The following is a 27,313-nucleotide window of genomic DNA, read 5'->3' as shown; positions in this document are numbered from 1 at the left end:
CCTCTGGCCACAGTCCGCAAACCACTACAACATGCTATTCTCATTCTTAGGAGTTTGCTACCATCTCTTTCTAAATATATACAAACCTAAAGAAATCAAAATTCCACTTTTTGAGGGAGGAAGGCTAAACAAAAAATGGGTTACTTTTGTACATACCTTCAGTTGGACTCAACACAGCATCAAGGCTATTACTTGACGTTGGATCAACAATAACATCCCCATTGATAGCTGCAACTGCATTTGCAATAATAGAATCTATCAAAGCTTCGTTGGCTGCCTCATCTGATAAAATATTTCTATTAGCTGCATCCATGTTATTTCCATTTGTCAGGGACAAGCTACCATTAGCAACTGATGAAACTGATGATACTAAATCAATGGAACAATTACTCAATTTGTCCAATTCTTCACTCTTAGGAGGAAGTGGTTCACTGATGGCTGTTTCCACCACTTCAGTTTTTTCCTGTACAAAGAAAGGAAAGCATAAATTCAAATTAACATGGAATTACACAAGAAATTAACATTCCCTTTCACTAAAAATAACTAAAATATTTACAGCAATTTGCTCCAAGTAAAAAGGGTTATGATTAAAGTTATCAGTAATAGAAACATAACTGAACAAAAATCAGAATCTTAATAACAAAATTTTTAATTCATACACTAAAAGGACGCTCATAAAGCTTCTCTCTCAAAACTTGGTTTTATTTCAATGTATACTTTTGGTCGAAAAGCTATATATATTTTTTTACTTTTAACAGGCTTAGGCCCCAAGTACAATAATGCGCTAATGTGATGGTTAATGACAGCCTCAGCTTGGGTACGCCAAAGCCCATTTTTCTTTTCACTTTCAAAGTTAAAACTATATCTCTATCCTCTTGATATCACCAATCAGTGGGGAGGAGGGGGGCATGTATGTGAACATCAGCCAAGAATGAAAATAATATATTTTTATTGAAATTGCTTATTTTCATGAAACTCCCATGATTTTCATAATGCTGACTCCCACACACTGATAGAAGTGGATCAGCGAGGGAAAGATATAGAAATGTAGTCTTAAGCTAATAAACTTAACTAGCCCTTAGAATCGCCTCTTGGCCACATCAATGCAGAAATTAATCCTCACCAAATGAGGTGTGTTATAATTTGAGCCTCCAGATTGAGAACCAAATACAACCCCCTGATTTAACTAGTAAACACTTTTACAAATTACCCATATTCTTTTATCTCTAAAAGAAAACACTAATATTATGAAGATTCAACAGCAGTTTATATGATTTAGGATGTAACAATTATTTAGTAAAATACACAAAGAAAAATTAAGTTTTCTCATGGCATGATAAAACACTGAAACACTTGTCTTACCAGTTCTGTTGACAAAGCTGGTTCCTGAACCAAATCATGGGATATGAAAACAGAATTACTCTGTATGTTTTCTTTGTTTTCACAATGAACACCTTCTGTATCCTATAAAGTAAAAATATTTATAATTATAATTCTGATGTAATTTCCATACGACACAAGAAAACACATTTGAGTAAACATCATAATACTCGTCATACATATATTAGAGTCAACAAAGCTATTTTAATTGTGTGGGGTGGTAAAGGTGAACTTACAGAAGGCATTGTTAAACTACTACCAGGCCATGAATACTAGATTCTTACAATTCTATAGCAGATTTGTTGATTACCTTTACAAACTGGATATGTTTACAGTACAGTATATCTCTAAATCTTTAATGAATTGATTATACCATGGCATTGCTCTCATCTCCTGGCTTTATCATCTTTTCCCTGTTGTCATAATTCTGTTTTATAATTCTGCTTTATTTTCTTACATCTTATATTCATTGATTGATTTCAATTCCATATGTCAAAATTCAGTATATTTACTCCTCTCACAAATCTATATCTACTGTACAGTAGTTTCAAAATTGGATTTTTAATAGTAATATTTATTTCAAAACTTACTTGATACCAATTATGTTTACCTTTTTGAAGCTACAGCTTCCCAACCTCTTAAATAAAAAAGTTGAAAGAACTCTCTCTCCCTTCCCTATATTCCCAACCAACCTAGAATCTTTTCAGTCCGCAATGTCATCTATGGAGCACTACTGGAATAAAGTACTCTCGGGTATAACAAAAATATAGCTTCTTTTGGTTTCATACAAACAGGATCTCTCAGCCTCTATAGCATGCTTGCTTCCTTAATTTTTCTGAATAGCAAATTTATTATTACATTTTGGTTTGGTAGATATAGCACGAATATCAAGGCATGTCTTTTGTTAAACTATTGACACATTAGGAAAAAATTTACACTGAAAATTCACTTAAACTAGTACCTCAGTAACCAGATCCCATTGACGTGTGACCATATTGAAACCAGAGCAAATACTCATGAATATCTGGAGGTGCAGTTGCCAGTTCAATGCATGGGTCTTTAAATTGGTAGAACTTGTCCCGGATGGAAAACCAAAGGAACTTCTTGATCACTGATGGATGTACATCCAAAAGTAAATGATTTTAAGATCTATCAAGATCATAGGAATTTTTCCTAATGGCTTGTTTTACTTGCTGTCTCCATCTACAATGGTGTTAGATGGACAAACCCATTCAAAAGGGAGAGGTCAATCACCAGTCTCCAGCTCCCCAAAGACTTTTCCACTAATAAAAGTCGACTTGAGAATCTTCTAAATATTTCTTGAACTTCTTGCAGGGCACCCTTGTTTATCATCATCTGGAGGAGAAGGAGGGACAGTCTATTCCATCTCAATGTGGTACTATTACCTTGCCCACAGGCTTATCATCCCCTTCTAATGGCAGTTGGGGAGGAGTTTTGCTCTCCCTGGCGTTATGTGGCTCCTCTCCTACCTCTTCCTCTTCTGTTTTGGCAGAAATAAGAACAAAAATGATAGTCAGGGTCAAAAGCTCTTCTAGTAGAAGAGGTGGCTGGAGTTGTCGCTTTTGACCCACTTAGCACCTCGGGAAGATGGTGCACACTGGCGAGCCACAGCATGCTAAAAGTTTTGTGTGCGCTAACATATTAAGGAGTGCAAGGTGCCAGAAGAAAGACTGAAGTCTTGCACCTATTCAATAACACCACAAACACAAGGGAGTTTATGAACAGGTTGGTGTTCAAAGTCTGGCGCATGAAGGTGGCAGGTGTGCACTTGCGAGCATAGACAGGATCTCATTCATTGAATCTAGTCTTCAAGGTATGTTGGGAACACACAGAATGCTCGTAATCTGTTCGTGCTGATGCACTATGGTGTACACAGAAACAGGAGAATGACCCAAGTCTTGTGAATATTCGCTAAAAGAGAGACTTCATGAATGCTGGTAGTCACACACACTGAAGGGATCCCTGGAAAAAGCAAAAGCATGTGACCGCACAGGTGTGTGTTCCACAGTAACATGTTCCTCATCAAAAGATGTCTATGAAAATATTTTCCAATCAAGTGACAAGTGATACAATGGCAAAAAAGGTTCTTCTGCTAGTTTCTTGGAACTTTGGAAAGAGGAAAGAACATCCTCCTTATATCCTGAAGGATGAACAACTCCCAAAAATGTTTGTGTCGGGGTAATAAGATTCTCTCATACAAGTGTGCTGCCTGCAGGTGCAACTAGATCTTCCAAATCTTTACGTGAGCCGACAAGAGCAGACATCAGTTTCTGCTTAGAAGGAGTACCTTCCAAACCCAAAAACGGTCATAATGTCCTCAGTGTTTTGTTACCAGAGTAAACATCTAGAAAGGATTTAAAGGGCTCGCTTTGATAAGGATATCCACCAGTTTCTCGGGAGGATACAAGTCGAGCTCTCCTCTCATGATCTTATCCTGGAGTTAGATTAAGACTCGCCCTTTCTTGCTCCAACACCAGAGAAGGCAGACAGGGAAGGATCAGAGGGCAGTGTATCGGGTAGGAGGATGAGGTCTGGTCGATTTTCTAGACTTTGAGGATGACCCAGGAAAGCAGTCGTGCATAGATTTTTTTCTTTTCCTGCTGTACATCTGCCACTGGGAGAATGGCCACTCCCTACATCCTCACAGGGAGAACCTTGAGAGCATTTATGCTCTTGGCAAGATGAGGACAAGATTTTGCAGCTATGATCGGTAACTCCAGGGAAGGTACCTATGTTACTTTTAGTTTTTCCATCGCTCATATACTCTAAAAAGAAAAAAAAATTAGTCTGGCAAGGTTTGGGTTAAGGTGCCAAGAGTAGTATGTTAGTATGCATTGGTGGCTGAAATCAAAGTGACTACAGTACTCGGAGAGCTGGCAGAGAAGCAGGTCTTTTCCACCACCTGCCAGTAATGACCTACACCTTGCTATAATATTAACAGCTGAGTTTTCAGCAAAGGTTTGCATTTGTGTGAACAAATCTATTTTAGAAGAATCAAGAGGACATGCCAAAAATAATCAACAAGAAGCACTACAGTCATATCAGAGCAACGATCACCAGATATGTCTGGTTGCACATTGCAACAGCAATATTATGATGTACCTTAGATGGCATTGCCCTCTGGTGACATTACAATGAATATGGACAATTATACTGTATAAACAAATGAATTCTGGCTTACCTGACAAGCTTGCATAAGACTCATATCAAAATGTCCTCCAAATCGAAAAACTACTTCCTCATAAGTTTTGAGCAGTTGGGCCTTCATCAGTGAACACAACTGAGCACACATGTGCGATGTACGTATCTCTTCAGTGACTCCACTCTGTGATTCCAAAGGTACCTGAAAAAATATTCAATGGCACTGTTAGAGTAATCAAACCAATTTATGTAAAAAAATAAAACTTGTCTTAATAGCATGTCATCTGTTTAATTGAATGATCAATGCATAAGTACTCTTTCTTAATAATTCCTTGCAGAATGATCAATGATTCAATACCATATGCTTATTATGCTTAAAAACTGCACAGTACTGCCTATATGTTTACAAAAATCTAATCAAATACTGTTTGGGCAACCATACAACATTACCATTCTACTTTATACTGGCAATATTCTGGTTTACTTGGTTTATAACTACCTAACTAGTACCTCTGTACATGAACATAATATACAGTACTAAATCCTATACCTTTGTTTCACCGAAATATTTTTTTACTTATACACAGTATAGTGAAAGATTAGTCTTTTCAACAATTAGATTTAATACTAATAAGCCCATTCAATTCATTCATAAATTTTACATTAATTACTTACCAACAGATTATAAGGTGAATGCTAGGCTAGATGATATAGTGGGATCGCCTAGGCTTGTATAAACTTATAGCTAATTTGGAAGGAGATATGGATAAGTTACCAGCAAAGAAAATGGTAGGAGGGCATTTATATACATTGTAGTACAGTAGGGTCCCGAATTATGCGAGAATTTGGTCGATGAAAGGCCTCGTGTAATTGGAAATTCGTATATTTCGAAACACATCATGGCGGCAAACAGCAACCTACCCGTCAATTTTTTTTTCACTCCATTTCTAGCTTTCTAGCTATATATATACTGTATATACACTGTGTGTGTATGTATGTGTGTATGTATGTATGTATGTATATATATATATAAAACATATATATATATATATATATATATATATATATATATATATATATATATATATACTGTAGCTTTTATCTTAACAATACTGTAAGAAATCCTTCTTATAGATTTTTTTTATAAAATACTGTACAAAATTTCTTTTATGGATAAATAAAACAATAAAAAGTTGTTAAAGTTTTGATAATTTTCTATGACTGTAGTATTTACTACTGTACTATGCATAGCTTACTGTTTTCAGTATTTTCCGAATGATGTAGAATTATTTCCTATAGATACAAAAAACAAAAAAGGGTTTTCAAGGTTTGATACAGTACGTATCTAGCAATAGTTAAAAATTGACACTCCCACACGTAAACACGGCCACTAGGCGCAAGTGTGCAATAGGCTGCTGTACGATAATCACGCTTTTTTTGCCCTGAGCGATCATTTCACTAATGATAATTTTTCAAAGTTAATATAATTTCTTTATGCTTATATTCGTAATTATAGTTAAAAGTAGGGATATTAATTAAATGGTTGAGTAAAAAAAACAATTAATACTACTATTATTTAATTTCAAATGGCTACATAATACTGAATATTCTAATGGGTTCTTTTTATCTTCAATCGTAAATCTTACGCCTGGATAATCAACAAAAGGAAAGGAATAGGTCTCTCTCTCTCTCTCTCTCTCTCTCTCTCTCTCTCTCTCTCTCTCTTCATATCGTTTCCTGTATAGTTTTCAAATATGTTCGTCATACATTTGTACATTATTTATCCACTTTATTCTCTCTCTCTCTCTCTCTCTCTCTCTCTATCTCTCTCTCTCTCTCTCTCTCTCTCTCTCTCTCTCTCTCTCTCTCTCTCTCGGCGTTTCCTTTCTCTTTATAGTTTTGTGAAATTTCGTTGTCCAGTCATTCGGTAATGAGAAGTCATTTTCGCTTTCGACATCGAAAGAAAACTTTGTTTCTTCAATATACTCATCACTGGAGGATTCAGAACTAGTGCTCTCATTATCAAACAGGTTATCATTATCTAATTCCACAACAAGAATATCATTTATTTCATCTAAAGAAATAACCTTCCTCTTTAGACCTTTCATTACAAAAGGAACAACAAATAACCACTTATGCATGAACGCCCGAGCGCACTGATAGGAAACCAGTTCAAACCAGAGTTTTGTAACATCAAGCTACCTTCAGAAAAATAGTTGCCAGACATCATATAAGTTTCTATTCACAGTCCCCATATGCTGAGTGTTGCCAAGTGGTGATCCTATACTTACTATACGAGTAAAGTAACATCACGAGACTGACGGCTTGTAAAAGGCAATTAAAGTCATGAACGGAATATACAGTTGAAGGCGGTACCGAGTAGATCGTGGTGAACGGTTTATCACGTGGGTGACGCTTAACAGGTTATAAAAACATTTTATATAGTTCGGTATTTTCTCTATCCATCCTCTCCCAGAAAACCTTCAAATGTGAATTATCGGAATGTGTGCAGATCTTGGCAGTGCAATAACTAGTTAGCGACTGAGAATAAAAAAAATAAAAAGCCCGATTGACGAATGACGATGCTGATGAAGAGGATATCGAATACCGATTTTTCCCTAATTGATTTTTCTACGTTCTGTCTAATCCAATGTACAGTACATTCTTATGTAAAGGGCGAACCCCAACATTTCTTGATGCTGCTACACTTTAATTATAGATATTTTACCACCTATTTATAATCTTTATTTATAATAACATCTTTAGTAAAAGCTCTTCAATATCACTTTCAGGAGTAAATGCGTTTATGATCGACGATGAAACGTAAAAAAAAAAAAACGTTTTCCTTTTAAGAAGGCGTTTTTTTTAGGAAAAAAAAAAACAACACGAAACAAAATTGCTCATATTTCATATATTTTGATTTTCTAAGGATAAATAAAACATTAATTATAACATTATTATTACATAGTACCTGGTAAGATATCTTTTGCCGCAAAAGTTAACCTATAGACAGATGTTAAAATTGGTTAGCGAGTTCGTTATGATCGGCGATGGAACGTACTAAACAAAGTAATGGGTTTGGTTGTGGTGACATGTTTGGCAGTAGCATGATATAAAATAGTCTTCATTTTGATGGTTTTTAATTTAAAGTTTAATGAATAAGGATTTTTCCACCATAATCACAACGTAAGTATAAAAATTAATTAGTACAAATATGGAATATTATACATATAGGTGTTGGACAGTTAGGCTAGGCCTAGCGACAAGTTCACACAACAGATGGGCAAACCTTAACATTTTTCATCCAAAACTAGTCTTAAAATGTTTGAACAGAAATCTTTCTCTCACATTCTCCCCCCCCCCTTCTCAGACATCGGGGAACCATTCCCCCCCCCCCCAATACAATTAAGAAAACAATAGATTTCCTACGCTTCGCGGTGCTGACTCGCGGATTTAGAATGCTCCTCGCAAATACAGGAAAATTAATTTTTTAAAACTATCGATCGCGTAATTGAGGAATCGCGTAATTAGAACACGTGTAATTCGGGACCCTACTGTATCCCAGTTATAAAATTATTCCATAAAAGAAACAAGTGGTGAAGAAAACTTAGCCCTTCGACCACTTGAATTTATATTCCCACTCGGTACTAAACTCAACCTCCCAAGTCTTTGGCAGCTAAAAAACAAAAGAGCATAAACTTGATTGAATCACCTCATAAATCTTGCAATTTTGGTCTCTACTACACCAGTAACATATATGTCATCATGGGTTATCCTAATAACTGAAATATTAATACTGTGAACTAGACAAGGGGGTTATTACTCTTCTCATAACAACGAAGAAGACACCCTATTAATACTGAACTAAGTTCTACCATAAAGCCAAGAAACTATATAAAGGATTTTGACAAAGGAAAAATCTATTTCTGGGCTCAACCTGTGTCGCTCCGTGAAATGCTCCTTATAGCACCATTTCTAAGGTATAAATACTGCTAGATATACCAGGAAAAAAGTTGCATGGAATGCCAGGAATATACCCAGCTCGCTCACCCTTATAGAGTGTTGGTCTAGAAACAGGGGCGTGTTAGAACCACTACCAGAGGTTCCTTACCAATTAGTCTTCTCCTTCCTCAATATGCCCCGATACTACGAGGTGCCGTTCTACATCCAACTACTGCCCACTACTACAACTACTGCCTCCCCCCCCCACCACCACTAACCACGCTTCTCCCATCATTCCTTTTCTAACACCATGATAGCCACACGTGTTTGTTTCAGTAGCTTCTTGTGACTGTGTTTTTGAAGATGTCTGACGTTTTGGAGAACCCTACACCCAAGTTAAGTACTATAATCATCTGTTTTGATAATTCTAGATAGAAACACATGTAAAATTAATAATATTGTTAATTTTAGTCTCAGCAGCATTGTGTGATGCCTTCCCTCACGGGCATATTCGACAGCCATTTTGGTGTCGCTACCTCCGAGGGCTCCATGTTGTTTACGACTTTCAATTAGTAATGTAGATGCACCATACTGATATGCTAGTTTCAATGTGATTACTGTACAGTACATGGTGTGGTTTGTCCTCAAATATAAGAACAAAAAAATGCTTGTTGGTTACCCAATGGGAGATAAATATAGGGGTAGAGATACAAAATGAATCTGCTTATTTCAATGTCAATAAGTTTGTGCTTAGGTATTGTACTCACTATGTGACAAGGAGGTAAGACAACTCAAAATCTTCTTAATTGTAATAAGAATACCAAAAAACACATTCTAAGCTCTCATTTTAATATCAGTATGTGTAAGTACTGTATATCCTTTATTAACCCAATATGTATTACACCTTTAGCAGTTCAATTTTTATAATGCTATTTAATTTTTTTTTATAGTTCCTCCATCACTCTTTAGGTTTCTTTGTGTTACTACTCATAACCTTCATAGCGCCTCATACCTCCTAAAATCAACCACTTTCTATGTTTTTCCTGATCGGCATCACCACAGCTTCCCTACTTTGTCCTACCAAAATACTGTACAATATTCATAATGTTCATAACATAGTTAACTTTTAAAAATATATTAAAACTAATATCAGTCACTCACTTTTAGATCATTGCAGCTCTTTGAATCTTTCATCCGAGAATCAATGCAAGTTTTATCATGCAAAGTCATGTCCGTCTCACTCATCCTTTTATGCCTCAGTTCACCTCCCCTGGTTCGTCCTCCATCCGTAACCTTATCTGATCGGCTGGCTTTACTGAAAAGATAAAAGTATATTACAGAAAACATGAAAAAATATTCATGTATATGTAGGACAAACATCCCAGTTCACAAAATCAGTGCCAAACATTTCATTACAGACTAACATATACACATTAAAAATTACTTTATGTATATAACTACAGTAATAAGATTTGAATGAAAAAAGTTTGAATAAAATATTCTATTCTTATACTTGCCTGATATTCATATTGCTTCTTCTGAAGCTTGGTTTATTGACATTTACCCAATAAATTTATCAACCCTTTCCCATTTTTTTTTTCAAAAGATACATGCCTCCAGTAATAAACTGTACTGAAACTATCTAGCAGTTATGGTGAATAACACTCTCAGTTCCTTATTCTTTAGTTTTGAAGACATCACAAGTAAGTGGGGAGGAGAGTGGGCATGTACAGTATATCAGCATGAGATGAGTATATAAATAAAAATTTTATTATTAATCATATCCATAAACCAAGGCACTTCCCCCAATTTTGGGGGGTAGCTGACATCAAACAAATGAAACAAAAAAGGTGACCTCTCCTCTCTACCTTCCTCCCAGCCTGACAAGGGACTCAACCGAGTTCGGCTGGTACTGCTAGGGTGCCAGAGCCCACCCTCCCCCGTTATCCACCACTGATGAAGCTTCATAACGCTGAATCCCCTACTGCTGCTACCTCCGCGGTCATCTAAGGCACCGGCGGAAGCAGCAGTGCCTACCGGAACTACGTCACAATCCCTCGCCATTCATTCTTATTTCTAGCACGCTCTCTTGCCTCTCTCACATCTATCCTCCTATCACCCAGAGCTTTCTTCACTCCATCCATCCACCCAAACCTTGGCCTTCCTCTTGTACTTCTCCCATCAACTCTTGCATTCATCACCTTCAGCAGACAGCCATTTTCCAATCTCTCAACATGGGCAAACCACCTCAACACATTCATATCCACTCTAGCTGCTAACTCCTTTCTTACACCCATTCTCACCCTCGCTACTTCGTTCCTATCCCTATCTACTCGAGACACACCAGCCATACTCTTTAGATGCTTCATCTCAAACACATTAAATTTTTGTCTCTCCGTCACTTTCATTCCCCACAACTCCGATCCATACATCACAGAACTCTCTTTACATTCATGCCCAACCATCTATTTTTTACTACTCCCTTAACTGTCCCCAACACTTTGCAACCTTCATTCACTCCCTGACGTACATCTGCTTCCACTCCACCTTTTGCTCTAACAACAGACCCCAAGTACTTAAACTGATCCACCTCCTCAAGTAACTTTCCATTCAACATGACATTCAACCTTGCACCACCTTCCCTTCTCGTACATCTCATAACCTTACTCTTACCCACATTAACTCTCAACTTCTTTCTCTCACACTCTTCCAAATTCTGTCACTAATCAGCCAAGCTTCTCTTGCTCGTCTTCAACCAGTACAGTATCATCCGCAAACAACAACTGATTTACCTCCCATTCATGGTCATTCTCGTCTACCAGTTTTAATCCTCGTCCAAGCACTCGAGCATTCATCTCTCTCACCACTCCATCAACATACAAGTTAAACAACCACGGCGACATCACACATCCCTGTCTCAGCCCCACTCTCACCGGAAACCAATCGCTCACTTCATTTCCTATCCTAACACATGCTTTACTACCTTTGTAGAAACGTTTCACTGCTTGCAACAACCTTCCACCAACTCCATATAACCTCATCACATTCCACATTGCTTCCCTATAAACTCTATCATATGCTTTCTCCAGATCCATAAACGCAACATACACCACCTTACCTTTTGCTAACTATTTCTCGCATACCTGCCTAACTGTAAAAATCTGATTCATACAACCCCTACCTCTTCTAAAATCACCCTGTACTTCTAAGATTGCATTCTCTGTTTTATCCTTAATCCTATTAATCAGTACTTATTCATACACTTTTTCAACTACTGTTTATTATTAATATTCTCTCTATTTCTATGAGCCTCCTCTGTTGGAGGTGGGATGCCAGTGAAGGAAAGAGATGGGTCCACAAGAAATTTAAACTTTATAACAATAAAAATTCTAGAGTCAATTGGTTAAGATTCAATGGAAATCATCTCAAAATAGAACTCCCCATTGTTTTCCTAGTGATATTCAAAATATCAAAAAAGAACTCAATAACCTCGATAAAAAAGTCAAGATTCTTAAAGACAACATCTACTGAAAGAATTAAAACTTCATCTTTCTTTTAAGTTGAGAAGCTTACACTTCAAGAATTTAGCATAGCGATATGCAGCTAAGCATAGAAATAGTAACTCACTCTAAATTTTGTCTTTCAAGATTTTGGGTTACAGTAAGGCTTTATATCTACGTTTGTTACGCATATCTAATATTCCTCTCTCTGTACATTTATATAGCTACATTTATAGCAAATTTGCTTTGATATTTGGTCAGAGCAAATTCTATTCTTAGAAAGTACTGCAATTGACCAATTAAGTGAAAAATACTTGAGACAAAGTTAAAAGGCCCTTGTAAACATTACTACTTCCACTCTTAAATCTCTGAGCATCAGCATATGAAACGAAGATTATTCCACACTTTTGAAGTATAGAGAAAAGATTTAGAGTACTTTAGTGCTGAATTATCTGACCTCATGGTACCTTTGAAAAAACAGTACATTTGAACTAAAACATACTGTACTGTCAATGCCGTAAGAGAAAAGGTTGAAAAATATAAAATAATTAAAAAATCCTAAGCTTTCATGATCAAGAAATAAAAATAAGTCATTAAATTTCACATACAATAATACCTAAGGATATGAAATTAATTAGTTTCGGAGTGGCTTTCGTAACATGATTTTTTCGTGTAATGAAATAAAATAAAATAGAGGCAAATACATCTGAATCATTCAATATACCTAACATAATGTGCAAACTTCGTTTCGTGTCCTGAGTATTTTATCGTAAAGAGGCGAAAAAAATCTTTGCTTGTCGTTTCGTAAGATCAGTTTTCTTATACAGAAACTTTTGTATCTAGAGGTTTCACTGTACTTGAACATAAAACGTCAGTGGGGCAAGTAACCCAATTCTTTTATTTCAGACCCTGATAACAAGGGAAAAGGATAAAATGGGGCTTAAAACTTAAATAAAGCAGAAGACTTGTGAAAATGGAAGCAAGGAGAGATCAAAACCTTTCATTAAAGAGTGATTCATCATGCTATACTGAAAACCTAAAATCTTCCTTTGTGTACTTGTCTATTATAATACTGCTAAGTGATTACCACAATAATGAATTTAAATAATTTTGTGTCTGTACATTTGACTAAAGTTTATACCGGTAAATCAGGAAGAAGCATAGTTTTCTACTCCAAAACCCAAACCAAGTACTGTACACAGCCATATCAATCTGTAATTCATTAATATAACATAAACAGACTACAATTTGTTACTCACCCCTGTGAAAGACTGAGATTTGCCAAATTTTCTGACAATGTTGCAGTGCTACTGAGCATTGCTTCTTTAGATGATATTAAGTCACTTTCCATGTTACAAGGCCCTCCATCTTTGGAATTTTTCAAGTCTTTGTTACTTGGACTAATTCTATTAGTTTTCATTACTTCGGATTTTCCACTATCATTTTTCACAACACACTGTTGTTGCTGATTCTCTTCTGCAGAGTTTCCCATTGGACTGAAAGACCCAACTTCATTTTCTGTAGTTGAAAAGAGGCGATTGATCTGCTCGGTCATTCTCTGGGTTGCAGATGCCCGTCCCCGTTCACGTACTTTTTCTATGAGGCCTTGGAAATTGCTTTCGTGGAAGAAACTAGTTCCCATCAACTTGTCCATATACCTGAAAATAAAAGCCCTTTTAAAACTCTCTGGATCACATTTGTTAGTTTTATTACAACTTTTGTGAACATAAGTATGCCTGTAAATACTTGCATGTCTTAACATTTTCCCTTTACCAATTGTCTTTCTAGCAGAGAGAAGATAGTCATCTCCCTATTATTGCAACCTTTTGATCCTATATCATTTTCCTTTTTGTGAGCCTCCATTGCTGTCAACACATCAAGTGATTATCCAATACATGATATTCCTAAACTTAAAATGAATCTATATTTCCCATTTTTGACCTTTAATCACCATTTACTTCTGCATAATGCAACCATTAGCGACCAGTAAAGTGAGTTGTTCATTTAGAACAACTTAGGATCTTTCTGAGAACTACTTATCAACACAAGTTTTGCCAATATAAAGTCCATGATTTTAGCGTTGTATTTCCACTTTGATATATCATAACTATCCTTATTATTACTGTTGCAGTCTTTGTACGGGGTATTTATTTTGTCCAATACGTGAACTGCGTATTTGGTGTGTAATATACAGCAATCTCTCTGTGTCTCATGAGTCATCTGTTGACATTGTCAGGTTGGATTTTTAAATTTGAACTAAACTGTAAAACCTGCTGCTACGGTCTGGAAGGTGATACAGTGCTCAAGTGCAATCGGGGAAAAACATTGCAGTTAAACGATGAAGTATATGTTGGTTCCAATAAAAATTAATACATTAATACATACACCATTATTAAAACTAATATAAATGCTAAAGGCACTGGGTTGATGAAAAATTAGCAGGGTAAAATAAATTTGTTTTTAATGTTTCTTTTCATCACAATTACTTCATTTTACCTTTTTGGGAAAAAAAATAGAAAAAAATAAAAAAAAGAACTAAGAATAATTTGGTGATGATTTTGAAAGAAGAAATACTGAATTTTTTGTTAAAATGGAAGTATCATTTGGATCTCCTTTCAACGATAATTACTTATAAACAGGTCTAATGTCAATAGTCCAGCACCTTTGGTACTAGACTTGCCAGACTATAGGAGATCCTTCTGCAACACACATGAGACTGGCTAATACAGTAATATTCGTCATTATAAATGTAACTCATTAACTGTATATACCCTGCATCTCTGTTATCACGGTTTAAATTTTTTGTAGATCATCCAGACGTCAACCCTGTTAGGATTGCGGCACAGTGTGTCATTCTTGTTCTCCATTTCTTCTCTTTCCTTCTCCCCTCTCCTTTTGTACTGTATACTGTGTATTGCTGTTGTAATAACATGATACTATCCAGTATAGCATGAATAACCCTAATAAGTATAATAGTAAAATAGTCATGAAAACCAAACAAATTTACAGGATAAATTTATAGCTAACACATGATAACTATTCGGTGGTAAATCATTTGCATAGAAATTCTAAAAAAAAAATGAATTAAAAGAGTTTCATACATATAGCATGTACAAGTTATATTTGATAAGTAATATATGATGAACAATATAAATTTGCATTGATGTTATACGATTCCCTCTCTCTGAAAAAAGACACAATTTTGAAACAAGATTACTGTTATTATCGTTAAGTTTGAATAATTTTCTATTAGAAGAATTGTCATTTCAAGGAAGAAAAATAAGGAAATTAGAATTTATAAAGAATTTACGTTAATCAGTAACTTACTTATATTTTAACAGAAAAATTTGCACTTTTGGAAAGAAATCTTTTTAGAATTATCATCACATGATATGAAATTTGTTTAATTACACTAACATGGACCCCCCCTGACTAGAAAGCACTTAAAAAAATACACAACAGCATAACCATCCCCATAATAAATGTGTTTTGCATCCTAAACTCGAATGTTGAACATGATGAAATTTGAATGCTGAACACGGATATAAAATATTCATAAGAAAAAAGGCTTCGCATACTAATTTTACTGCGTCAAGTATGTTTTGACTTGAAGAATAAAGTTTTCTTCTCTGTTAAGACAAACATTCTAAGAGAACCTTGAACAATCTTCAATCTTTTAATACCACTGTATAGTCAATTCAAGCTACATATATATCTTACTAAAATTCCATAACCATTATGAAAATAATCTTTTATGCACAATAAAAAATGAGAAAAGTTCAAAACACTGAAATTAAATCTGAACATAAAATCAGCAATTTAGCAAACCACACATTACCTTCCATGAACTGCATTCTAAAACATGCAGAGACAAATTATCAGCCTTAAGTGGAATGACAATACTATATATCTATAGAAAAAAGCTATAAACAAGAGCACAATTAAATTTCAGTCTCTCCCTTACCTGCACTCTTTGTAACAGTCTAACAGTTGCTTCATAACAGCAGTTGTTTGTAAGGCTGGATTCTGAGTGAAAATCTCTTCGAGCCGACTCATAGCTATTCGGGCTTTTTCAATATTGGCGACAAGTCTTGTTTTAAGAGCTCCTTCACTCTCACTTTCACTTTCCCTGTTAAGATAAGATATTGAAATAGGAAATACTAGCTGCATTAAATGTTACTATCTCAGTTATACAGCAAATCATAAATAAATGCACTAATATATTGCTACCTAATAAAAAATACAGTATGGACTTCCAGAGTATGAAATGGCCAACAACTACTTTCCACCTCAAGCTCATTTATATCTTTACCTCATCTTCAATAAACTCTAGGTGTTTAATGAGAGAGAGAGAGAGAGAGAGAGAGAGAGAGAGAGAGAGAGAGAGAGAGAGAGAGAGAGAGAGAGAGAGAGAGAGATACATATATATATATATATATATATATATATATATATATATATATATATATATATATATATATATATATATATATATATATATATATGGTGGTGATAATAGGGTCCCATCAATGGGGTATACGTCAGCGAAAAAAAAATATATTTTTTATTTTGAGGTCGAAAATTTAGCATTTACTAATTAATAGAATTTTGGTAATTGAAGGTAAAGTTCAGAGAACTGATTACTCTGGTTATGCCAGAGCTTAGTATTAATGAGCTTTTAACCTAAGCCGGTAATTTCTTTCAGCATTCTGTTTGACAACTAAAAGGAATACTTACTCTGCAATGACAGAATGCTCACTCTCAGTCTCCCAAGACTCATCAGATGCTGTATCATCCCATAGTTCACCGTCATCAGAGTCATATTCACCAACCTTATATAGATCTTGAGGATAACAGACTGATACTTTACCATCTACCCACCAGACACTTACCTGCAAATAGATTTAATAAGGGATATATAAAATTAAAAAAATAATACAATCACTGTACAGTAAAAGAATAAGTTATTGCATGAAACTTGATCATATTTATTATCATTCAATGAATGTTTGTTCGTTATAATTGAGTACAGCCACATTGTTTTAGAAATAAGAAAAATGTTATTTTGATAATAAAATAAATTTTTGAATATACTTACCCGGTGATTATATACTGTAGCTGCAACTCTGTTGCCCGACAGACAACTCTACGGTAAAAACTCGCCAGCGATCGCTACACAGGTTGCGGGTGTGCCCAACAGCGCCATCTGTCGTCCAGATACCCAGTACTCAATGTAAACAAAGACTCAATTTTCTCCTCGTCCCACTGCGTCTCTATTGGGGAGGAAGGGAGGGTCCTTAAATTTATAATCACCGGGTAAGTATATTTAAAAATTTATTTTATTATCAAAATAACATTTTTCAATATTTAACTTAGCCGGTGATTATAAAGCTGATTCACACCCAGGGGGGTGGGTAGAGACCAGCAATATATGTTTACACTTTTATGAGCTAAGAGTTTTTATTTCATTTTAGAAGTTATCAAAATAACAAAAACAAAATAAATAGGTACCTGGTAAGGAAGTCGACTTGAACAATTACTCTGCCTTTTAAGTACGTCTTCCTTACGGAGCCTCGCGATCCTCTTAGGATGCTGATCGACCCCTAGGATCTGAAGTATCAAGGGTTGCAACCCATACAACAGGACCTCATCAAAACCCCTAATCTAGGCGCTCTCAAGAAATGACTTTGACCACCCACCAAATCAACCAGGATGCGAAAGGCTTCTTAGCCTTCCGGACAACCCAAAAAACAACAATAAAAACATTTCAAGAGAAAGATTAAAAGGGTATGGAATTAGGGAATTGTAGTGGTTGAGCCCTCACCCACTACTGCACTCGCTGCTACGAATGGTCCCAGTGTGTAGCAGTTCTTGTAAAGAGACTGGACATCTTTCAAGTAAAATGACGCGAACACTGACTTGCTTCTCCAATAGGTTGCGTCCATTATACTTTGCAGAGATATATTTTGCTTAAAGGCCACGGAAGTTGTTACCACTCTAACTTCGTGCGTCTTCACCTTAAGCAAAGTTCGGTCTTCCTCACTCAGATGTGAATGAGCTTCTCGTATTAACAATCTGATAAAGTCTGACCAAGCATTCTTTGACAAAGGCAATGATGGTTTCTTAACTGAACACCATAAAGCTTCAGATTGGCCTTGTAAAGGTTTAGTACGCTTTAAATAGAACTTAAGAGCTCTAACAGGGCATAAGACTCTTTCTAGTTCATTGCCTACGATCTCCGATAAGCTGGGGATATCGAAAGATTTAGGCCAAGGCCGAGAAGGCAGCTCATTTTTGGCTAGAAAACCAAGTTGTAGCGAACAAGTGGCTTTTTCTGACGAAAATCCTATGTTCTTGCTGAAGGCATGAATCTCACTGACTCTTTTAGCCGAGGCTAAGCATACCAGGAAAAGAGTCTTAAGAGTGAGATCTTTCAGGGAGGCTGATTGTAACGGCTCCAACCTGTCTGACATGAAGAATCTTAGTACCACGTCTAAATTCCATCCAGGGGTAGCCAAACGACGCTCCTTGGTGGTCTCAAAAGACTTAAGGAGGTCTTGCAGATCTTTATGTTTGGAAAGATCTAAGCCTCTATGCCGGAAGACCGATGCCAACATGCTTCTGTAGCCCTTGATAGTGGGAGCTGAAAGGGATCGTCCTTTTCTCAGGTATAAGAGAAAAACAGCTATTTGAGCTACAGAGGTACTGGTCGAGGATACAGAAACTGACTTGCACCAGTCTCGGAAGACTTCCCACTTCGATTGGTAGACTCTAATGGAAGAAGCTCTCCTTGCTCTAGCAATCGCACTGGCTGCTTCCTTCGAAAAGCCTCTAGCTCTCGAGAGTCTTTCGATAGTCTGAAGGCAGTCAGACGAAGAGCGTGGAGGCTTTGGAGTACCTTCTTTACGTATGGCTGACGTAGAAGGTCTACCCTTAGAGGAAGACTACTGGGAACATCTACTAACCATCGAAGTATCTCGGTGAACCATTCTCTCGCGGGCCAGAGGGAAGCAACTAACGTCAACCTTGTCCCTTCGTGAGAGGCGAACTTCTGCAGTACCTTGTTGACAATCTTGAACGGTGGGAATGCGTAGAGATCCAGATGTGACCAATCTAGGAGGAAAGCATCTATATGTATTGCTGCTGGGTCCGGGACTGGAGAGCAATAGATTGGAAGCCTCTTGGTCAGCGAGGTTGCAAAGAGATCTATGGATGGTTTTACCCCAAGTGGCCCAAAGTCTCTTGCACACATCCTTGTGGAGGGTCCATTCGGTTGGAATTACTTGCCCTTTCCGACTGAGACAATCTGCTATGACGTTCAAGTCGCCTTGGATGAACCTCGTTACTAGGGAGATGTCTTGACCTTTTGACCAGATGAGCAGGTCCCTTGCGATCTCGTACAACGTCAGTGAGTGGGTACCTCCTTGTTTGGAGATGTACGCCAAGGCCGTGGTGATGTCCGAGTTAACTTCCACCACTTTGCCTCGAAGGAGAGACTTGAAGCTTTTCAAGGCCAGATGTACTGCCAACAGCTCCTTGCAGTTGATATGCATGCTCCTCTGACTCGAGTTCCACAGTACTGAGCATTCCCGACCGTCTAGTGTCGCGCCCCAGCCCACGTCCGATGCGTCCGAGAAGAGAACGTGGTTGGGAGTCTGAACAGCCAGGGGAAGACCCTCTCTTAGGTTGATATTGTCCTTCCACCAAGTCAGACAAGACTTTATCTTTTCGGAAACCGGGATCGAGACCGCTTCTAGCGTCTTGTCCTTTTTCCAGTGAAAAGCTAGATGGTATTGAAGAGGACGGAGGTGTAGTCTTCCTAGTGACACAAATTGTTCCACGGATGACAGCGTCCCTACCAGACTCATCCACAGCCTGACTGAGCAGCGTTCCTTCTTCAGCATCTTCTGGATGGATAGCAGGGCTTGATCTATTCTGGGGGCTGATCGTCTTGTTGTTCAGCAACGTCCTCATCAGAGGGTTCCTCATCCGAAAACTGATGAGGAAACGGCAACGGAGTGGGCAACGTCTGGCTCGCTGAGTCCGGTCGCACTGGTGGATGCGTGACGGAGCCGGACGCAACATCATGAAACTGCTGCACAGTCTGTGAACTGTCAACAACCATGGGTGCGCGAGGAAGCACAGCGTCAACCCGAGACTGTCTAGACCGTCTGGGTTGTGCAGTCAACACCTTACCGGGTTGCTGAGGTTGACGCACTGCGTCAAAACAAGTCACCTCTGCTGGTTGTTGAACGTCCTGAACGTCAACAACCACCTCCGAGCGTCGCTTAACGTCAACGTGCGGCTGGCAACCCACACTGGGTCGCATCGGTGGAGGAACCACCTCAACTGGCAGATGCGAGTAGGTTACCTCAGCGTCAACAGGGCGCACAACCGACCGGTTGGAAGGTTGTTGGCCAGAAGGTTCGGTAGCAACCTTCTCCGCATTAAAGTCCTCTATCAAGGACGCAAGCTTGGACTGCATGTCTTGCAGCAAAGCCCATTTAGGGTCTACGGGAGCAGGTGTGGCAACAGACGGGGTTAGCGACTTGAGGCGGTACCGCCTACCATCCCTGAAAGCCTTGTTATGCATGACATAATTGTACAGCAAAACTTCAAAGGCTCGAAAACAGCTGTGAAGTTGAACTGTAAACAACTTGGAGCGTCTCCTGGCCAGGCGCCAGGGAGAGTCTACGAGAATTGAGAAGTCTATCTGGGCAGAGGCATGAACTCCCAAGCCAAGAACTTCTCTCGTGTCATATCAGACTCTCGCTCTATAAACCAGTTTAAAAGAAGGGAAAGCAAAGGCTGTATCCCCCAAACTCCTCCTGGTGAAAAACCAGTCGCCTAGCCAACGTAAAGCTCTCTAGGAGAGCGAGAGAGCACTAGCTTAAAAACAACAGCTTCGAAGTAGCTAGGCCTAGTGTAAGCTCTGACGTTTAGGCGAACGAGGAGCAGCAGTTACAAAAAGATCCGGACGAAGATCCTTAAAAAAATCATCATGATTTAATTAAAGTCCATAGGAGGCTAAGCAGCTTTAGGCTCCTCTCCATCTGACAGAGTCCTCAAGGGAATATCAGTAGGAGGGGGAACAGCAACTTCCTCATCAACAGGAACCTTGTCCGATAAAAGCTGAGTCTCAAGCAAGGGAGAGACCTACCGTGGTGGCAATGCTTTACAAGCAGAGTCCACACTCACTGGTGCATTAGTAGCGGACCAGAACGCAACGTCATGTAACTGCTTGACAGTCTGTGAACTGTCAACAACTGAACTGTCAACCACAACAGGTGCGTGAGGACGCACAGCGTCCACTCGAGACTGCTTTGACTGCCTAGACTGAGCAGTCAAAACAACTCTAGAATGCGGAGGTTGACGCACAGCGTCAAAACAAGTCAACTCCGATTGTTAGTGAACGTCTTGAACGTCAACAGGAGCATCAGCAAGTGGCCTAACGTCCAAATGCGGCTGAAAAACCACACGAGACCGCATCGAGTGTGGTTCTAAACAACCTGACTGACGTGACTAAGCTACGCCAACGTCAACAGTAAGCACAAAGGAACGTTAGGTTGGCTGAAAGCCAGGATATCGATGAGATAAACGGCTAGACTCAACGGACTAATCGGCAGAATAGTCTTCCATAAGGAAGGCAAGCATATACTGCATGTCTTGCCATACAACCCATTAAGGATCAACGGAAATGGTTGTGGTAAGAGACGAGGGTAACGTCTGTGACCGCAACACTTTGCCAACAAAAAAAGACTCTCGGAGTCTGTGTTACGCTTTTGTTAGGCGGCGAGCAGTTATCCGATGACTGCATAGGGTCAGTGCTGTCCTAATGGTTGTAACCAGGACGCTGGACCTGTCCTGAAAGGACTGACTTTCGCTTAAGGGCTTCGAAACCTTGTGACAGGTTTCTTATGCGAAAAGCCTTCGGATGACGAGGAGAAACAACGTCTCTCTCGTCTTATGGTAGGGGAGATCTTGGTAAGATACACCCGATACCATAGAGGGAAAACGTCTGTTCGTTGATCAAGGCCTCTCGAACCCATAAGTCGTTTGACATTACTTCTCCCATGGGCTTGGGAGCATGCAAGAGGTCCCGGACTAGGTGAACGACAGGCACGAACAGACGAACCCTCGGACGCAACACTGTAACACTTTGCGCATATCACTTTATCACTTCGATTTTCTGTTTTGCACTTATTTCACTGAAATCGAAACTTTTACTGATTTCTACCTGAAACACGCAATTCTACCCTTCATTAAAAGGTAGTAATTGCGAAATCAGTCGTATAATGCAAGCTCATTAATACCAGCAAAAAACAGAAAACATATTTTAAGATAAAAAAAATCAGTGGCTGGGAAAGAGACTAAACACTAGTTCATATAAACTACGTTTTCAATCTCTCACCGCACATAGCCTGGGGACGAGAATAAAAAACTAAAAACGTTTTATCCTTCCTCCCCGTACAGAGACTAGGGACGAGAGTAACTCGAGAACAACGTTACCCGCTTGAACGGAACGTTTTCTCTCCTCTCTCCCCCTCCGTCTCTATCTCTCTCTCTCTTTCTCTCTTGATTTCGCACCTAAGAGAAGAGCCCAATTATATTTCGTCAAAAAAAAACATGTTATTTGACTAAAGGAAAAAACTGAAAGGTTTTTCAAATAAAAAGTTCCTTTAAAATAGAATTTAAAACATTTAAGCTAAGAAAGAATGAACAAAACGTCAGAATCGATTTACTCTTACTGCAAAGTGAAACCGTGATACACTCTCTCTCTATCGTAACGATAGAGCGCATGTTGAACGTCCTGAACGTCAACAACTGCGTAGCATAAATAAACTAAACGTTAGTTCATCTTTGAAAACAGTACGAAGACTATCAAAGAAATTCTTTCATAAAATATTACATTTAAAAAGTTTTAAATCCTTAGCTCTTTAAAAGCTAATTACGATATAAAGGGCTCAACGTTGATTAACTTCGGTTTCCAAGTTAGGACCGCCTACTCTCAGGAAAGGTCTATATAAACAAAACATTAAAATTATTTTTATATGTTTATAATAAATGGAAAGTTAATCGAAGAGGCCTAATAAAGGCGGAGAGATATAAAATATATAGAGGAAAATCTATAACGTGATAAGATAATTACTAAAAGCCTAAACACACTTCCGTCTAAGGGAAGGGTCGGCCATTTAAAAGTGAAAGAAAGTCCATACTCTCTTTGTCACCATAATTAAATCTATCCAAAACGAGTTCAAGATTTAAGATGAAGATAAAACACCTGCATAGCGAAAGCTCAAAACTAGAATAAAGTACTTCACCAATTAGTTGTGAAAAAACTCCAGTTTAGCAATAGCGAGTAAGTACGTCTTGTCGATAGCTCGACAGAGAGAAAATTGAGTCTTTGTTTACATTGAGTACTGGGTATCTGGACGACAGATGGCGTTGTTGGGCACACCCGCAACCTGTGTAGCGATCGCTGGCGAGTTTTTACCGTAGAGTTGTCTGTCGGGCAACAGAGTTGCAGCTATATAATCACCGGCTAAGTTAAATATTGAAAATTTAAAATTTGCTATGATTCAGAACCAAAAAAAAAGTCATTAAAATCAAATATAATTTGGGCTATTCCAGGTTCAGCACAATAATTTCTGTCAGATTATAAGACTTCTTCTTAGGTTATAAGGTGGATGATGCAAACTTTAGAACATAAAAAAAAAAAAAATTTATGATTAAAATCCTTAGTTTATTAGTTTATATGGCTTTCATCATGATGCAGTTTTACAATAAAATGTATATTACATGTACTGCATGAAACTGGTTCCTATAAGAAGGAGGTTACCAAACAAAGATGTAGTTAATCATATTTTCTGGTACAGTACAGTAAATAAGATGTACCGCCTTATAATATGTACAGTACTCTTGGGGGTGGACAGTGTAGAATAAAAAAATTGGTGTAATGTACTACATACATATACCAAGGGCACTTCCCCCAATTTTGGGGGGTAGCCGACATCAACAATGAAACAAAACAAAAAGGGGACCTCTACTCTCTATGCTCCTCCAGCCTAACCAGGGACTCAGCCGAGTTCAGCTGGTACTGCTAGAGTGCCACAGCCCAACCTCCCACATTATCCACCACAGATGAAGCTTCATAATGCTGAATCCCCTACTGCTGCTACCTCCGCGGTCATCTAAGGCACCGGAGGAAGCAGCAGGGCCTACCGGAACTGCGTCACAATCGCTCGCCATTCATTCCTATTTCTAGCACGCTCTCTTGCGTCTCTCACATCTATCCTCCTATCACCCAGAGCTTCCTTCACACCATCCATCCACCCAAACCTTGGCCTTCCCCTTGTACTTCTCCCATCAACTCTTGCATTCATCACCTTCTTTAGCAGACAGCCATTTTCCATTCTCTCAACATGGCCAAACCACCTCAACACATTCATATCCACTTTAGCTGCTAACTCATTTCTTACACCCGTTCTCACCCTCACCACTTCGTTCCTAACCCTATCTACTCGAGATACACCAGCCATACTCCTTAGACACTTCATCTCAAACACATTCAATTTCTGTCTCTCCATCACTTTCATTCATATAGAACTCTCTTTACATTCATGCCCAACCCTCTATTTTTTACTACTCCCTTAACTGCCCCCAACACTTTGCAACCTTCATTCACTCTCTGACGTACATCTGCTTCCCCTCCACCATTTGCTGCAACAACAGACCCCAAGTACTTAAACTGATCCACCTCCTCAAGTAACTCTCCATTCAACATGACATTCAACCTTGCATCACCTTCCCTTCTCGTACATCTCATAACCTTACTCTTACCCACATTAACTCTCAACTTCCTTCTCTCACACACCCTTCCAAATTCTGTCACTAGTCGGTCAAGCTTCTCTTCTGTGTCTTCTACCAGTACAGTATCATCCGCAAACAACAACTGATTTACCTCCCATTCATGATCATTCTCGCCTACCAGTTTTAATCCTCGTCCAAGCACTCGAGCATTCACCTCTCTCACCACTCCATCAACATACAAGTTAAACAACCACGGCGACATCACACATCCCTGTCTCAGCCCCACTCTCACTGGAAACCAATCACTCACTTCATTTCCTATTCTAATACATGCTTTACTACCTTTGTAGAAACTTTTCACTGCTTGCAACAACCTTCCACCAACTCCTTATAACCTCATCACATTCCACATTGCTTCCCTATCAACTCTTATCATATGCTTTCTCCAGATCCATAAACGCAACATACACCTCCTTACCTTTTGCTAAATATTTCTCGCATATCTGCCTAACTGTAAAAATCTGATTCATACAACCCCTACCTCTTCTAAAACCACCCTGTACTTCCAAGATTGCATTCTCTGTTTTATCCTTAATCCTATTAATCATTACTCTACCAAACACTTTTCCAACTACACTCAACAAACTAATACCTCTTGAATTACAACACTCATGCACATCTCCCTTACCCTTATATAGTGGTACAATACATGCACAAACCCAATCTACTGGTACCATTGACAACACAAAACACATACTAAACAATCTCACCAACCATTCAAGTACAGTCACACCCCCTTCCTTCAACATCTCAGCTTTCACACCATCCATACCAGATGCTTTTCCTACTCTCGTTTCATCTAGTGCTCTCCTCACTTCCTGGACACAACATGATGAGCAAAATGTTGTGGTCATCAGTAACTTACTTTTATTGACAAGTATATATCTAAGGTTATTAAAGAGTCTACTAAGTGGTTTATGGAATTTTCTAGAGCAAGGCTTTTTACTTGCTTTGGTAACTCCCATATCATTTGCGCTCATTTCATATCTAACATCGATTTCTCAAAAATACAGTACACATATCCACATATCCTTTGGGTGTTTGAGAATGTGTTTTTACATTTTTAGCTAATTTGCTATATGTCAGATTTTTAACTGACCAGAACTGGTTAGAACCCCCTTCAATCATATTATACTTGGTTTTCACTAACTGTACAAACAAAATGAAGAAAGGTAATCCACACCCATTGACATACAGCAAAACAAACAATTTTCAAGCATAGAGTGACTCAATTGTTTCCAAAAACTCACAACACAGAGCAATGAAAAACACGTCTGAACCTTCACTGGTGCTAAGGAGGAATGAATGTAGGGGGGTGGGGAGGTGTAGGGGTGAGGGGAAGATAGTCGTAGTAGAAGGCAGCAGTCGGGTGTAGGTCGGCACCTCGTAGTTCCAGGGGATGTTGATGAAGGAGAGGTCTAACAGGTGAGGGACCTATGGTCGTGGTTCTATCACGCCCCAGTAACTATACCGACACTCATACACGTGAGCGAGCTGGGTTAATTCCAGGCATTCCATGCATCCTTTTTTCTCTGGTATATTTAGCAATATTTATGCCTTAGAAATGGTGCTATAAGGAGCATTTCACTGGGCGACACAGGTCGAGCACAGAAATAGATTTTTCCTTCGTCAAAATCCCTTTTTGATGCCTCATATTTTAGAAAATTCTTTGTTATTTGGTCATACTGTACAGTATTGGGAATCTATCTAAAAGATGAAAATTCCTAAAACATACTTGAACTATAAAACTGTCACTACTCACTTCTCCAGAGGGAAAGTTATCAAGCACCTGACCAGTTGAGCAAGTCTGATTTTCCTCAAAGTTTGCAACTCGTATAACAACCGAGCCTGGACGATAACGGAAATCTGGGTGGTCACGAAGATCATATACACTAACTTCTTGTTCACTCAATAGCTGTGGTCTGAAAATATTAATCAAATTATGAAAATCCAATGTCTAGATATTTTGTCGAATAATATAACAGAACATTAGGAATAAAATATAACAAATATTCTGATATTTAGGATCATTTACTGTTGTAATCACAGATACATAACTCAATTATAACAGAGTATCCCAGGTGTTTAATAAAATAATGAGAGAGAGAGAGAGAGAGAGAGAGAGAGAGAGAGAGAGAGAGAGAGAGAGAGAGAGAGAGAGAGAGAGAGAGAGAGAGAGAGAGAGAGAGAGAGAGAATATAATAATCAGAAAATTTTAGACGCAAAATAACCAATAAAGCAGAGCTAAGAAAATAGTTTTATTTCTATACACATTTCTAGAAAGCGTTCAAATAATCCAACTCCTGTTCTTTATACACTTCTTAGTTAATTCAGACATACCTGAAATTCAATATCTTTTTTCTCCTTTAAAAGCTCATGTCAAATATCTAGCCCTGTATGGTTGGTAACAGTACATGTCAGATGTATAAATTTTATTCTTGTTGGATGAAGGCAGTTTC

General features: G+C 38.2%; 1 protein-coding gene across 8 annotated transcripts in view; it reads right to left on the bottom strand.

Annotated features, from left to right (window-relative positions):
* LOC137618056 ((E3-independent) E2 ubiquitin-conjugating enzyme UBE2O) overlaps positions 1 to 27,313 on the bottom strand; it is a 286,319-nt gene that overhangs the window by 50,701 nt on the left and 208,305 nt on the right. For all 8 annotated transcript variants that reach the window (XM_068348010.1, XM_068348011.1, XM_068348015.1 and 5 more), the window contains 8 exons: positions 26,617 to 26,776; positions 16,722 to 16,876; positions 15,949 to 16,113; positions 13,244 to 13,642; positions 9,646 to 9,799; positions 4,583 to 4,744; positions 1,363 to 1,464; positions 157 to 463 (listed from right to left, as the gene is read on the bottom strand). In XM_068348010.1, coding sequence (XP_068204111.1) covers positions 157 to 463; positions 1,363 to 1,464; positions 4,583 to 4,744; positions 9,646 to 9,799; positions 13,244 to 13,642; positions 15,949 to 16,113; positions 16,722 to 16,876; positions 26,617 to 26,776 — 1,604 coding nt within the window. The remainder of the gene's footprint in view (positions 1 to 156; positions 464 to 1,362; positions 1,465 to 4,582; positions 4,745 to 9,645; positions 9,800 to 13,243; positions 13,643 to 15,948; positions 16,114 to 16,721; positions 16,877 to 26,616; positions 26,777 to 27,313) is intronic.

The sequence above is a fragment of the Palaemon carinicauda genome, chromosome 24 (assembly GCF_036898095.1).
Source record: "Palaemon carinicauda isolate YSFRI2023 chromosome 24, ASM3689809v2, whole genome shotgun sequence".
In the NCBI taxonomy this organism is placed as follows: domain Eukaryota; kingdom Metazoa; phylum Arthropoda; class Malacostraca; order Decapoda; family Palaemonidae; genus Palaemon; species Palaemon carinicauda.
This window is presented reverse-complemented; position numbering and strand designations above follow the sequence as displayed.